Genomic DNA, 15,623 nt, shown 5'->3' with positions numbered 1-15,623 from the left:
TTTCCAGTAATTTCCTGGATGTCTTACCAGCATCCTCTCTGGAGCCCTCCAGGTTTCCCGTGTGGTATTTCCCAGCCAGAGTGTAGTATTAGTCACAACTCTTCTGAATCACCATATTGACCTCCCTTCCCCCGCTTCTCCTTTTTTTCCAACACGAACTGAAGCAACTGAAACTCACCTTCCTAGCAAAGATCAGGAATGGGGCACTCTGTGCTCTGGGAAAACTGGCAGAACGGGCCTTCAGATCGATATTTTCAGGAGAAAATTTCAAGAACCTGGATTCTTGCATCTTCCCATACTTAGAAAAGCACTAAAACGATGAACTAAGGTGTCTGTTCCTTGTGACCAGCAGCAACCTTCTACCGAGATGTGAGCTTGGTTGCACGTACCCCTTGCCAAAATCACAGATAGGTTCACATCCTCCCGCCAATACCTTTCAGAGCAGTTTCTCAGAGCTCTCTCAGAGTCTGTCTCCCTGGCTATATCCCTTGGTAGGACATTGAAAAAACCTGACTCACGGCTTTTCTGCAACCATGGCGAGCCACATGCAAGTTCCTGCACGACATTTTACAGAGAGGAAAAGGAAGATGGGAGCTCTGTAGTAAAAAAAAGGGTCCAAGGCTTTTCACTGACTGAGTCCTTGCCAAGAAAGAAGAGGAATCTTTTTCTTCTTCCTCTTGGGCTCTGCTACCATCACAGGGCTTGAGAGCGCCACCTCCTGGTCTCCCAACTCTATTTAATTGAGGCTTCTGTTTATTAATTTTTTACATTACAAAGGAAGGTCACACATTCACAAATATCCAAAATGTGCTGTTTCTGAGCCCTAAGTACCCACATTACCAGAAAGTCCAGCCTTACCCAAAGGCTTGATTCCATACGAATTCCTAAGGAGCCCCAGGGTTGTTTATTGTTTGTGACCCACCTTAAGCTTAGGCTGAACCCAGCAGGGGTTGACCCTTCAGGCCACCATCTTTCAGGTTGCCTCAGGGGCTTGTGTTTCTTCCCAGCTGCCTGGAAAATCGGCCCTGTCTGCTGCTTCCAGGGGTCAGGATGTGGGGGGAAAAGGGGGGCACGTGCTCAGCCCTTAGTGGTCCCTCAGGGAGGAAGGGTAGGTGCCCCTTCACTTTGGGCCACCCTGTCAGGGAGATCCACCAGCAAAACCCCATGAGCCACCATGACCACCGCTCTTAGCAGACATTTCTCCCATTAGCCACAGCTGTTTGCCCAGGCCTGAAACCTCCTCCTGCTCAGGACTCTGAGATGAAGCCCACGTTTGGGACACAGGTGGGGTAAGTATAGGTCTCACCTTGTTGTTCAAGGGTAATTATTAACAGCACCACATTCACTCCCCCCAAAATATGAGACTATACATCTCCTCCTCATTTTGCATGTTCTCTCTATGGTGTTTCTGTCTTAGTAGCCCCAGCACATCTTTTCTAGAGGAACTGGTGATTTCATAACATGAAGGAGAGTTCTTTAGGGTAGGCTGACCCCTCATCATACATGACCCTGTGATTGATTCTTCCTCTGAGACGCATGGGGTCCCTGCGATGCACTAGCCATATTTCCCATATCTTGGGGTGAGGAATCTTTTGTCGAAAGGAAAGAGGGAAGGAAGGAAGGAAGGAACGGGGGAGAGAAGGAGGAAGGGAGGGAAGGAAGGGGGAGGGAGAGAGAGAGAGAGAGAAAGGGAGGGAGGGAGGGAGGGAGGAAGGAAGGAAGGGGAGAGCGAGAGAGCAGAGTGAGAAAGAAAGAAAGAAAGAAAAAAGGAAGGAAGGAAGGAAAGGAGGGAGGGAGGGAAGAAAGAAAAAAAAGAAAGAAAGAAAGAGAGAAAGAAAGAAAGGAAGGAAGAGAGAAAGAAAGAAAGGAAGGAAGAAAGAAAGAAAGGAAGGAAGGAAGAAAGGAAGGAAGGAAGGGAGAGAGAGAGAGAGGGAGGGAGGGAGGGAGGAAGAAAGAAAGAAAGAAAAAGAAAGAAAAGTGTGTAACCAATATAAAATACTTAATTCACTAGCACAACAATACCAATTGATTTCTCTAACTGAATACTTGAGGTCCACCTGCCTTATTAATGGGACATCCAGTATCTCCCTTGTGAAGTATTCCCTGCATCATCCCTCCAGCCAGTTGTTCAGGAACCCTCAGGTCTTAGCCTCTGAGAAGTCAGTCCCATCTTTGCCCATCATGCCCAGAGGGAGCAGTTCACGCCAGTTGTGGGCACGGGAAGTTCTGTGGGCGTTTGCTCTTGCCAAGTGTGTCCTCTGTGGTGACCTTCTTGTTGGCCTGGATCCCTGCTGGCCCAAGAGCATGAGATCACATTCACAGGGGCAACCACTGTTCCCCAAAGAACCTGTCTGTCCTGGCTGGCAGGGTCCTGAGGTGCTTCTGCCTCGGCTGCCTACCGTCCCAGAACATCCCTCTCCTACCGGTACTAGGCTCTGGCGTTGAGATCCTTCGCCTTCTGGAAAGTTCCCTGTTGGGGCTCCTGGATATCCCCATGCAAACCCCTCCCCTCCTCTCCAGTAAGCCAGTCTCCACTCAGAGATGGAAGGAAGGCATGTTTTGCTAAATAGGAAATAACACAGAGACCAAAAGAGAATACACAGGTTTCTCTGTAGGCTCCCCAGGTCACTCATTGGCTACACCTGTCCCATCGTTGGGGTCCCTGGCCACATTCTGTGGTGCCTGGGAACCTTTCCCAAATACCACAGCCCCAGATATCCTGTGCAATATTTCCTTTTCTGCAAATTAAAGTTCATTTTGACCTCTGCTACTGGAGAGCAGCTGCAGTCCCACCACACATCCCCCACCCGCCTTGGGCAGGGCAGGGAGGCTGAGAGCCTGGGGAGAGCAGCGAAGCTGTAGAGTTGGTGGAAGGGCAGGAAGTGTCTCTGCAAGGCTGTGGCTGAGCTGCCGGCACAGAGGCACATGGCCGAGGCCCCCAGCTATGCAGGCTGGGTCTTCAGAGTGAGGCACACGCCATCAGGCATCTCAGCTGAGAAGTGATCCTTCAAAAAGTCTGCCTTCTCTGAAGACACTTTGTTATAGATGGATATCAGAAACCCCATGCCCTTTCCTGGGGTCTGTCGGTACCAGAAGAGGTACAAACGACGGGGCACAGGATCACATCCCAGAGTCACATTCCATCCCATCCCTGTGATATAGTGGCAAGGCCTTTGGCTGACACCAGATTCTATGTGTCCTGTGGGAGGACACAGAGTCCAGAAAGAGAATGAGGCAAAAGTTTGGAACTGGCCTTAGGTCAAGGGAATGGGATGGGAGTTTTCCACATACTCCCAGGACTCACCTACTCCCAGGAGACAAAGGATCACCCAGCAGAACCTGTGGTCCATGGCAGGGGAGGGGTGGGGCTGAGGTCTCTCCCAGTGGGGCATCAGGTCTTTAGCAGCCCAAGGGAGGAGACTCTGTGACGATGTCCTAGTGTTGGGCAGCACCCACAGACTCAGGAGTGCCCATACAAGAGGGAGCAGGCAGCCCTCGTGCCAATGTGGACACATGATGCTCCAAGGCTCAGCCCCCGCGTGCCCTGGAGCGTTCAGGCTCCCACGCCCCGAGTGAAAAACTGCAGCTGCAGAGGGACCCTGGGAGAATACAAGCTTCAGGGCAGTGAGGCCAGGTATGAAGACCCGAACAGACAGGCGGGACCCGCTCCCCTCTCTAACGGCCAATTGAGAGCCACAGTTCAGAGGCATGGGCTCTGTGTGTCGTAATTCTGAGCCTGACGATTAAAACATTGGGAATGAAGAGATCAAAGGAAAACAAAAAATAACCCTGCAAGTGTCCGTGTGTAGAGGAAATCTAGTGAGAAGTTGAGACCTGAAGCCTAAAAGGACATTTCAGTGCAAGGGAAGGAGAGTGGACGAGAAAGTAAGCACCCAGCCCAGTGCGCTGGCTCTGAACTGAGGGGCGCAGGGGCCCGCTGACTGCCTGAGGGGTGGAGAGCAAGCGTCTGTGCAGATCTGGAGCTTTGATCAGGCTGGGGCTCGGGGTCTAGTCTTGGGTGGGAAAAAGAGAAATCAGAGAACTGACGAGCCACATTATAGAATATGGATTTGGTGAAGACAGAGAGACACATATTTCTCACACCCGTTTCCCAAAGGCTGGGTCTCTTACTGTCCTTTGCGGGGTCTCCAGTCCTGGGACCCTTGCCTGGAAGTCCTTCTCTGATTCCCCAAAGCTCCGTGCTGCTCGGCCCTGGGGGGCCACGGCCTTGGCAACAGGGAATCCTCGGTTCCTGAAAAGAAGAGGCTCAGAAGTCAGATACCTGCCGAGCTCCAAGCAACGCACTTCCTCACAGGGCGGCATCCTTCTCATCCTCTGGTGCCGTGTAGGGTGTGAGTCCTGGCGTGCAGGCGTTTGTTTAGAGGATCCCTATGAAACCTTAAACCAAACCATCCACTTTACAGCAGGCTTGTTTATTTCATGACAAATAAAGCATTAAAATACTAGACGGGGATGTGTTTATCTCTTAACCAGTTGACAGCGCAGAGTCACACCCGGGTGAAAAAAACCCCACACTCTAAAGACGTAGAATAGAGAATCGCCACAGGGGTTGACTTGGGTATTATGGTTTGAGGCTCTGTCAGGGGTCTCCCTGTCCCTGGAGCGTCCTCTGCAGGAGAGAGGAGGGAGCCTTTGTGCGCATGCAGACAGCTGACCCTCCAGGACGCAGGGCTTTGCCAGCCTTTGGCTGCTGGGTCGTGCAGCCCCGAGAGCCATTACAAGGAGCAGAGCCGGAAGATACGGGGTTCAGCAACAACAGCCCCGGGTACAAAGTCCTGCTCTGAAATGTCAGGAGGCCATCACTCCTCACTGCCTGCTGATAATACAGGATGCGAAGACCTGAAGAGCTAGGGTTAAAGAGACAGAAGGAAAAAGAAGCAAGCCTGAAAGTGCTAAGGCTGGAGTGGAAGAGAAGCCAGCGAGGGGCTGAGCCCCTGAACGCGCAGTCGGAAGAGTGAACTAGAGAAAAGGAATCCCAACGGGATGGGGGATCCGTGGTCCTCAGGGGCAGGAACGGCTGGAGACCCTGGTGAGGGAATGAGGTGCTTTGAAAAAGGTCTGAGCATAGCTGGAGCTGGGATCTGGGCTGAGATCCAGGGTCTAACTTGGATGGAAGGGGAAGTCAGAGAAAGACACCTTTTAGAAGGAGGATGGGTAGGACTGCTGTGGCCAGAGGGTCAAGTGTCTCATGAAAGACTTCCCAGGGGTGCCAGCCAATTGGAAAATGCTTGGGACAACTTAAACTTGAACGTCTGTCCTCCATTCACCCAGAGGCACAATCTTGGTCAGGACGAGCCCGGCACAGACTGCTGGCGTCTGTGGGGGAACTGAGCCCTGCCGTGCCCCGTGAACCTGCGGGCAGTATTATGGCCTGGGATTTCTGTCTAGGGTCTAATGGGAAGTGGCAAACGGAGCCTTGGCTGGCCCCCTAGCTTCCTGGCTGGACCCTGGAGGTTTGTGCACGGGAAGGAGTTGGCTCTGCAGGGCTGTGTCTTTGCTGCTGGCGCAGAGATACAGGGCGGAGTCTTCCAGTTTCAGGGTGTCCACGTGCAGGTAGAAGTGGGAGGTGTCTGGGCATTCGGGCCGGAAGCGACTTGGAACAGTCTCATTGCTAGCGAGTTCCTTGTAGTTGTAGACGAACATGAGCTCCGGCGGCTTCTGAGCGCCCTGCTTATACCAGAACATAGAATTGTGTCCCAGGTGTTGTTCACATCTCAGAGATTTCTTACTTCTAGTTTCCATGACTAGGTATTTTGGTATCTGAGTTATTCCCCTGTCCGCGGAGGCTGCTGGGAGAAAGGGACAAAATTCAGACAAAGCCCAGAAGGGGAGGTGTTGATGCAGCCGCAGGGAAATTGTTGGGGGTCCGGGGGCAGCCCATGTGAACCCAAGACTCACCTGCTCCCACAAGAGAGAGGACCACACAGCAGAGCAGCCCGCAGCCCATGGTGGTGTCAGGGTCGAAGTGGCATCATCTAACTAGGATGCCCCGGGGGTGGGGGGTGGCCTCTAGTCTCCTTGGCCTTGGTTGGTGCTTCTGCCTGTGATGTCAGTGTCCTTGTCAGTTTCCCCAGCCCCAAGCGATGTTTCTTCCTTCCCCTTTTATGCCTTACATAGATTTCGATAGAAGGTGGATTTGAATGGACTGGGCTGGGATAGTCCTCTGACAGTTGCTCTTTTGCTATTAGCTGCCCTCCTCACTATATAGATTCTCCCTCTGTCCCCCCTCCCTTCCAAGACCCCCTCTCAGCAACAGACCATACTCCCTTGAAGAGATCTCCTTCCTCCCCTGCTCAGTCCGAGGCAGGACAACACTTAAAACGTCCTTTCCCTCAGTGTCTAAGCTTGCTGGAGCCCCTTTGCCCAGCTGCATGGAGGGAGGAAGATTGGAAGGCTGTGGTCCTTTTCTGTACCAGTGCCCATCATTAAAAAGGCACGACTGTGACGCCAGCCAGGAACCAGACATTGGGAAGAGTGCTGAGAGGACCATAACAAGGAATAAGCCATTCTCTGGCCCTGTATTGAGGGTGCAGCGCTTGGCTGGGCTTAAAGCAAACAAGTTGCCGCAAGTAAACAGCACAAGACGTCTGGTGCAAGACAAACGGAAATCAATTTGAAAATGACTTTAGCTTAGTATCTTTGAGCTGCAAACGATGCACCCAACTGATATAAGGATGAAGCCTCCACGCCCTGCTCCCCTCCTCACTCCCTCCCTCTACTCACTCCCAGCCCCTCCCCCCCCAGTCTCGGCGGTCTCAGTGGAGCCACAGCTCCGCCTTGTGGCCAAAGCTGCACATTTCCCAGATCACAGGCCTCTTACCAGCCCGCGTCGGCTGCCCAGATCCTTCACTCATTGCACAGACCAGGAGCAGCTGTGATAGGTACGAAACTCCAGGAAACCATGAAGGAGAAAGAAGCACGTGAAACAACCAAAACAGTCGGCAACAATACCATTCATCCACTTACCTAGGCCATTCAATTTTTACTCAGTGGAGATTGGTTATGTCTGGATTCTTAGGAATGAACAAAATGCAGCCCTGCAGATACTACCCCAGCCCCTGTGGAGCTTATAGACCATCTTGATTTGTTCAACAAATACTCATTGAGCAACAGCTAGGAACAAGCACAAAACTTCAACACGTTCACCCCCAGAATTCTACTGTCGTGGGTAATTCAGTATAGTCACAGACAACCACTAGGGAATCAAATGTAGCTTATATGAAGTTCGAGAAATGTGTCCAGTATTTCAGTATTTAAATCACTTCATGAATGTGATAGCATATTTCCTCAGCTATTACAACATGGGGACTGAATGTAAATGATCTCCAAAGCCCTGTGCATTTCCAAAATGTTAGAAACCAAACCAGGCCCATCCGATCCACAGACAGTTTTCCAATCTGGGACTAGCTTGCGTGATCCACCATGAGTCATTCCTACTTCACACTATAAATTATTTATGCTTTTTGTCCACTTACTTATTGGAATATCATCCATTTTCTTAAAACATATTGTTATGCCAGTATTGAGTTTTCATTCTAGAAAATTTGAAGATGTGAATAAACACAAAAATGAAATGATCTATAGTTGCTAAATATAACATTTGTTTATTGTTATATTAGATATTTATTACCAAGTTGGAATAACAAGAATCTATATAAATCTATGTTGGGACTAGGGAGGGTAGTTATCCATGTGTAAAGTCAAGAGTTGATAAGTGAAATGTTTTTTAACCCAGGGATGTGCTGGGTCAGGAAGAAAATACTAACATTTTTCTAATGTAATAAGTATTATCAGATTTTCACTGTGGCCCATAAAACAAAAAAATGTAAGGGTATATGGGTTAGAATTTAAGCAAAGTGGGTTGGATATTCCCCTCCTGAACAGGTTACGTATATGATGGACCTTAAATCCACTGCAGTTGGAGATATTCCATTCTTAGATAAGAACCAAAAATTAACCCTAGTTAAAAGGCCAGCATTGTTACTATTAACATTATTATGATGGCCATTCCCTGTAGTAAGAAGACACTAATTGGCCCTTCTACAAGAAAACAGAAAAATATGAGTAAATAAAATTTTATTGCATTGTTAGGCTGTCAATACATATGCAAAATTTCACAGATGACAAAAAGCAATGGAATTTAAACTAAAACCCCGAACAATGAGTAAAAGTGAAAAGCTCAGTTGCCCTGAGAACATTAGCTAACATAAGCATTTCCCAAAGCAAGGAGTGGGGTGAAAGGTGAGTTTAAGTTATCTGAATTAGGGATGTGACCGAAGAAAGAAAATGATCTAAGGACAGTCTGCATTGCAAGAACGAATAGTGAAGAAGTAGAATGGTAAACATGTAGGTAAATTCAAACACTGCCCATTATCAAATAGTAATAGTATATGTTCCTTGAAGATATATAGAAAATACATAACTGATTCCAAGACAGCTGGGATTTGGGTTATGGGAGCCCCAAGAATACATGAAGGGAAATTACCTTTTTTCCTGGCCAGTTGTGTCTACACAGGGCAGGACTCCAGAAGGTTCTGGAAGGCTATAGAACTGAGCAGAGATTTCAGAAGACACTCAGCTGGAAGACATTGGCATACAGACCCAGTTAGAGCGAGAGACATTGGTGAATATGCTGTGATTCCCACGGAGACCCCGGAAAGACCAAGCACTGTAACAATGAACCCACATGCTAAGGCTCCCTGAGAGGATTTGCTCCTAGCAAATCCTACATCCAGACCTGCCAGGATAAATCCAGAGCCTCTCCTCTATATCATCCACAAGGCCCCTCATCATCCCTTCATAATCTTTCATGTAGAGTATTTCAGAAGTCTTCTAATTGTACATTCCACCCGGACTCTATCTCCCTTCTGATCCAGTATTCCTGTACCAAAATACAAACTTGATCATGTTATCTCACTTAAGGTAGGACTACTGGCTAGTTCCTGCCTAGAGATTTGTGGCCAAAGTCCTTTCCATGCCTCCTAATATCCTCCATCATCTGGCTACTGCCTGCTCTCGAGGAGGCTTCAAAGATGACACTCAATCAGAATTGGGAACAATGGCACTGGTCCTCCTTCTTAGAGAGAGGAAGTCTGCAGTGCACAAGCGTACCTCGATGGGTGCATCTGCCCCACCCTTTCTTTCTAGTTTACCTGTTGTTGGCCTGCACCCTGAAGGCCTGCAAGCCTTGTGGTTGCCCAGCCTCGAGACCAAAGAACGAGCCCAGAGACAGCAACAGAGACATCAGTGGTTTATTGGACAGGGGATTATACACAAAGGGTCCTGGAGTGACACTCCATTGTGTGCAGGCAGGACATGGCAGCAGTCTTAGCTACTCCAGGAGAAGGAGGCTACCATTTACAGGGGGAATTGATGTCAGGTGGGCTCATCAGTTACCAGGGACTGATTAAGCCCTGTAATTAAGAGGACTGGATAGTCACGTGAGTGAAGCAGGGCTTGGTCGAGCAGAGGATGTACAGAGAGCAAGAGAACAGTCATCTTAAATGGCCTAACCATACACCTGTCACCCTGGACTTTCATGCTTCTCCAAATATTTTTCCATTAAATGGTGATCTCACTGACAATCTGAATTTTCGTTTGGTCTTAGAGACTTTTATCTTCACCTTACCGTCCTTTAGGCTTTTTCTCATCAAACATTCTTAGCAAATAGTGTGTTTTCAATCATAATGTTATGTACAATATGTACCAATATGTACAGCAGAGAAAGGCGGGGAATGGCTTCTTCCATCAGTTAAGATCTTCAGGGCAAGGGACAGGGTCCTTTCTTGTTTGTGGAGCCCTGAGTACTTCAGTGAAATTAATGGAACCCCCTGCTCTAGCTGAGAAGTAGAATTCTGTAAGACTTCTGTGTGTCTAGAACTGCCCCATCAGGTGTGCTGGCAGGGTGTCCTGGAGGCTGAAACTCATGGGGGTGAGCGGAGCCTTGAGCTGGGTGAACACGTTGCCTCACAGCTTCCCGACTAGGCCAGGGCTCTGTGCACAGATAGACAGTGACTCTGCAGGGCTGTGTCTTAGCTGCTGGCACAGAAACACACGGCAGAGTCGCCTGGCTCCAAGGAGTTGATGTGAAAATTTCAATGAGCTTTGTCAGGAGATTCTGGTGAGAAACGACTTGGCACTGTTTCGTTGAGAATGAGTACCTTATTACTGTAGACAAACATAATCTTCAGCAATTGCTTGGAGCCCTGCTTATACCAGTACATACTATCATGGTTCAGCTTTTGTTCACATTTCAGGGGCTTCTTAGTTCCCATCTGTGTGGTGAGATATTTTGGAGTCTGCAAAACTGCCACGTCTAAGGCACCTGAGAAGGAAAGAAGCAGAATTCAGATGAGTCCCAGGAGGCAGCCTGTTTCTGAAGGGTTGACGAATGGGCTTAGAGACTCAAAGAGGGATCCAGCCACCTGCTCCCAGGACTCACCTGCTCCCAGGAGGCAAAGGGCCCCACAGCAGAGGGGCCTGGGGCCCATGGTGGGGTCCGGGGCAACTAGGCCAGGCCCTAGCTCGGGACTCTGGTCCTCAGTGGTAAGAAGACCAGGCTGTCGTGCTCACTGCCCTGCCAGGTGCTGTGCCTGTGACGTCACAGCCCAGAAGGACTGCCTCACCCTCAGGCCTCCTCTAACCTGCTCTCCTCCTTCCGCATGTCCTGCGCTTGCTCTATCCAGAGGAATGTTCATTTCTACTCCTTTCAAAGGAGTTTGGGATTTCTAGGCATAGCTTGAGTATGGTGAGCATGTCGCCTCAAGGACGTTTCTCTGACGGTCATTCTGTGCCAGCAGCTGCCTCCCTCCCCTTTTCCTGCCCCAGGACCCGGCCACCTCCTCCCTTGCACCCCGTTCCAGGCCCCTCTCTCAGAGTCAGCCTGGTTTCCCTTCTCTGGATCTTCTGCTTCTCCGTCACAATAATGCAGCATGATTCCACTCAGGTCTTGGCTCCCTTGAATGTGTGGTTTACGCTAAGTCCCCCTCTTGATTATTTCAGTTCTGGTCAAGAGATTGACTCTGAGGTCTCCCTGAGAACCAGCTGCAGACCATACACAAGCATACATTGCTCTCAGTTAGGAGCAAACTCTGTTGATGAGTCTTTGAGGGGGAATAAACGGCAGCCCCACTCCCTGTGATGTTCTCTGTTGGAAAGGCAGAGCCACAAGGCTAATAGGAGGGAATAAGAAGGCAGGATGTGACAGGAGCAATGAGGTTACAGAGGAGAATAATAGCACGGAGCTGGGAAAATCTAAGCGGGATGATTTTACTGCCCTTGCTTTGTCTACAGGTCACCTTCCCTTCTGGTACAAAGTCTACAGCTTGATGCCTAGCCTGGCCTTTCTCAATCTCGGCGCTATTGACACATTGCACGGATAGTTCTTGGTTTTGGGGCTGTAGGATGTTTAGCAGCATCCCTGGTCTCTGTCCACTACCTGTCTGTAGCACTCCCCACCCCCGTTGTGACAACCAAAAATGTCTCCAGACGGTGGCATCACCCACACTGAGAACCTCCCCCCCCTCATTCCTTCCCACAGTCCTTGCCCTCCTCCACCAGCCTCTAGGATTCTGTAGGGCCGCAGCGCCTCCTAGTGGCCGGCAAGGTGCAGTTCTCAGATCTCAGTGCCCCCGGACGCCGCCCCAGCCCTTGGTAAAAGGCAAGTCAGCAAGGACCCAGAGTAAGACCAGGGCACCAAGTGCCCCGGAGGCATCTCTCTCTCTCTCTCTCTCTCTCTCTCTCACACACACACACACACACGCGCGCGCGCGTGCACAAAGTACGGCACCACTGTCAATTACTGGTGAAACCCCCTTCAGAGACAGACCCAGTGGTTCATTTGCTTTTCATTGAGCACAGAACAAGCACCAGAGACAAGATAGTGAACAAAAGAGAAACGACCACGGTCCCAGAACTATATGCGTGCTTTATTTGTTGGCAATCATTGAATGGCTGCTTAGTGCTAAGCTTGAGTAAGACAGCGTTCTCATTCTCATGATGTTTATATTCTGATAGGAGCCAAAAGAAATTTACAGATTGCCCTAGACCAGAAAGATAAAATACATGTTATGCAGACATTAGAAATATAATCAGTATTAATACAGTTAAATACTGTCCTGCACATGGCTTCCCATTTCCTCATCTACAAAACAATGGGCTGAAATAAATCATGTCTAAGTCTCTGTCCAGTTTTAAAATTGTATGATCCTAACCAGGGGCACCTCTAGATGTTAACTGGCGGGTGGGTCTTATGCAGCCAGTATCTTAAGTACCTACCTCATTGTACAACACAGCTTGCTTGTGAAGCTTTTCAAAGAAAAGAGGGAAGGGAAGAAGGGAGGGGGGAAGAAAGGATAGAAGGAAAGAAGGAAAGAGTCAAAAATGAAACTGACAGGAGGCTACATATATTAGTGATTCTGACCATACAAAGAAGCAACCATTCTTAAAAAGTAGATTTCACATGAATTATTTACATTAGCATTTATGCACACGCTCTTGAAAAATCAGGTGCACACCATCCAAAGAGATGCTGGATTGAAACTGATTGAAAGAAAAGTGCCTCACATGAGGTATGCCAGTTCTGGTTGTTGTTTTCTGTTTTTCACAGGAGAGTCTGAAAGCCCAATGTTTTCCCTTGTCTATCAGGAATTGCCCAAAGGAAAGAGAGGAACAAAGAAATAGCTTCTTTGCGCTTCTTTTCTGACGGGTCCAGCTAGATCATAGAAGGGGAGACCTCTGCAGGGAGAACAGGAGGCTGATGCTGGGATGCTGGGAAGCGCCAGGGTTCAATTACAGTAGAGAGTAAACGAGGAAAGAAAAACACAGTAATTTTAGCATGAAGCTAACTTGATCCACAAAAAGGTGAAGAGTCATAGGACTCTGGTGATGAGGCAGAAAGCTGGAGAAGAACTAGAGCAAAAAGGAAACAGGCGGAAACGATATCAGGATGTGTGTTTTGGACATTGGTCGTATTTTTGGCTGTCCGGTATTTAAACTCCTTCTCATGTTTGGACAGTTTCCCAGAGTTTGTATGTTAGTGGGAAGAGGCATGTGTCAGTATGTTTTGAAAGCGAAACCTTCCTCCCATTCTAGAAGCAAAACTTCCACCACTGCCTCTGCTTTTTGTGACTTTCACGAGAACAGTGTTCCTCCCGGCAGAGCTGTCTCTTTTCACCAGCTCCCTAAGAACTTGGACGTGGGGGGAGAGGGGGAGGAAACTGGGTCATGTGCTTTGGCAGAATGGGATGGAAGGACAATCTCTTGATCCCAGTTCTGTCCAATTTAGTCACCTGGGCAGAGAGTCCCATGAAGATTTCAGTTTCATCGAATTTTCTCTCTTTCTTTACTGGTGCTCAAAATTGGTTTCTCAGGTTTGCAAAATTGACAAGGACCATGATTTCCCTTCCATTCTGCTCACCTGGCTGTTAGTTGCTGGTGGCCCTGACCTTGAAAAAAATCCCCTTTCTTATATTGACAAAAATAGAAAAGTCAATGTACACATCAACTGCTGCAAACATACGCCTGCAGGTGGACCAGTGGTCACTGGTTTTCCAAATGAAAATCCAGATCAAAACCAGACGTGACGGTCTGCAGGTCATTCACCCTTCACCTTAGAAGTCATCAATTCATGTTATTTGTCTATTTAGACTTTGAAATCTCCTCTAACTTAAAATATTTATATTTACTGTTTCTATTATTACATGGATCAGAAATGTTTAATCTTTAAGTCACTTGAAAGTAATACAGGCAACAATTGACAAAAAATAAACACAATATTATGATGAACAGGCATTACTTATTAACTTTCAAAAATGATTAGATGTCACCTTATTTTTGCTTTTGGGAAGTAGCTGTAGATGTTTTGTGGAGGTGGGAGTGGGGGAGGTTCAGGGTACCCTGAATTCTCAAGCCTTAAATTAAAGGTAGTCACTTAGAATATTCAATATTGAGCTTAGAAGTGTGTGTTCCTGCACTTTCTAATGTTTATAACTTTCAACAGATTTTGAAAGTGGCTCATAATAATGTTAAGAAATTTAGATTTGAGCATGGACAAATGAGTTGGCTTTCTTTAGTAGATTCCTCTGTTCCATCCTGAGATGAACTGCAAAATGAACCTTCACAGAAGAGCTAACAGTTTTTCTGTGACTGTTTGGCCAACCAGACTTTCACTTCAGGCAGAATGGGAGAACATATACGGTAGAGTAAATAGATATTCTGAAGCTTCCTCCTGCTATATACAACTAGAGTTTACACCAAAGGTAATGGCATTCTTGGATTTCCAAGAAGAAAGGGAAATTCCAAATTTAAAAAAATTTTTTAAAAATTATTTATTTATTTATTTATTTGGACGCGGAATCTTTAGTTGCAGCATGTGGGATCTAGTTCCCTGACCAGGGATCGAACCTGGGCCCCCTGCATCGGGAGCACGGAGTCGTAGCCACTGGACCACCAGGGAAGTCCCCCAAATGTTTTTTTAAAAAATGAGGCAGGAGCCTTGAGTTAAAACAAGTGAAAAGTCATATTTAGGTCTATCTTTTGGAAGTCTGTCTCTTCTATCTCTAGTGTTTCGGTATCAGGTGTTTTCGTGTCTGGACAAAGCCCCATGTGTCACTGTAGACAGGGATGGAAGTTAGAGGCAGAGTCCAGAAGGAAGTTTGTTGCTGATATTTTGATGGAACCGTTTTCTCAAACCCAGGAAAGGGGTTTCATCTCGTTGCTCCCCACTCTCTTGTTCCAGGAAGGAAGAGGACCACCCAGCAGAGGGGCAAGAATAAAGCCCTTTTTACTTTAACCCCCGGACACGCTGGAGTGAGGCACGGGGCTCCAGGTCTCCTTTGGCCTGGCAGGTAGACGTCCCTAGGTTTTTACCGTCTCTGCAAGATCCCCAGGAAAGCTCCGGCCTGTGGGGCTCCCTGGCTGAGCCCCAGCAGCTCACAGCGCACCGCTCCCCTGCGCCTCTCTGATGGGTCTGCGCCTGCACCTGCCTGAGGGCTCCCACCCTCCGCACCTCAAACCCCTGTCCCTCGACTCCCACGCAGGCTCACAGGCAACGAGTCTGGCGGTCCAAGCTCTTCGCTGGGACAGAAACACCTGCAGGACGGGGAGCTTCAAGACGGCAGAAGAGTAAGACGCGGAGATCACCTTCCTCCCCACAAATACATCAGAAATACATCTACATGTGGAACAGCTCCTACAGAACACCTACTGAACGCTGGCAGAAGACGTCAGACCTCCCAAAAGGCAAGAAAATCCCCACGTACTTGGGTAGGGCAAAAGAAAAAAGAAATAACAGAGACAAAAGAATAGGGACGGGACCTGCACCAGTGGGAGGGAGCTGTGAAGGAGGAAAGGTTTCCACACACTAGGAAGCCCCTTCGCGGGCAGAGACTACGGGTAGCAGAGGGGGGAGGCTTCAGAGCCGCGGAGGAGAGCGCAGCCACAGGGGTGCGGAGGGCAAAGCGGAGAGATTCCCGCACGGAGGATCGGTGCCGACGAGCACTCACCAGCCCGAGAGGCTTGTCTGCTCCCCCGCCGGGGCGGGCGGGGGCTGGGAGCTGAGGCTCGGGCTTCGGTCGGATCGCAGGGAGAGGACTGGGGTTGGC

General features: G+C 48.7%; 2 gene segments (V, D, J or C); both read right to left on the bottom strand.

Moving 5' to 3' along the window:
- Nucleotides 1-790: 790 nt before the first annotated feature.
- LOC133096655 (T cell receptor beta variable 4-2-like) lies at nt 791-5,968 on the bottom strand. The segment is given in 3 exon segments: nt 791-823; nt 5,437-5,810; nt 5,920-5,968. Coding segments are annotated over 3 exon segments (456 nt in total).
- Nucleotides 5,969-10,115: 4,147 nt separating this feature from the next.
- LOC133096934 (T cell receptor beta variable 3-1-like) lies at nt 10,116-10,511 on the bottom strand. The segment is given in 2 exon segments: nt 10,116-10,345; nt 10,463-10,511. Coding segments are annotated over 2 exon segments (279 nt in total).
- Nucleotides 10,512-15,623: the final 5,112 nt, after the last annotated feature.

Source organism: Eubalaena glacialis, chromosome 8, assembly GCF_028564815.1.
Source record: "Eubalaena glacialis isolate mEubGla1 chromosome 8, mEubGla1.1.hap2.+ XY, whole genome shotgun sequence".
In the NCBI taxonomy this organism is placed as follows: Eukaryota; Metazoa; Chordata; class Mammalia; order Artiodactyla; family Balaenidae; genus Eubalaena; species Eubalaena glacialis.
The sequence above is the reverse complement of the archived record's forward strand: the minus strand, read 5'-3'. Positions and strand labels throughout refer to the sequence as shown.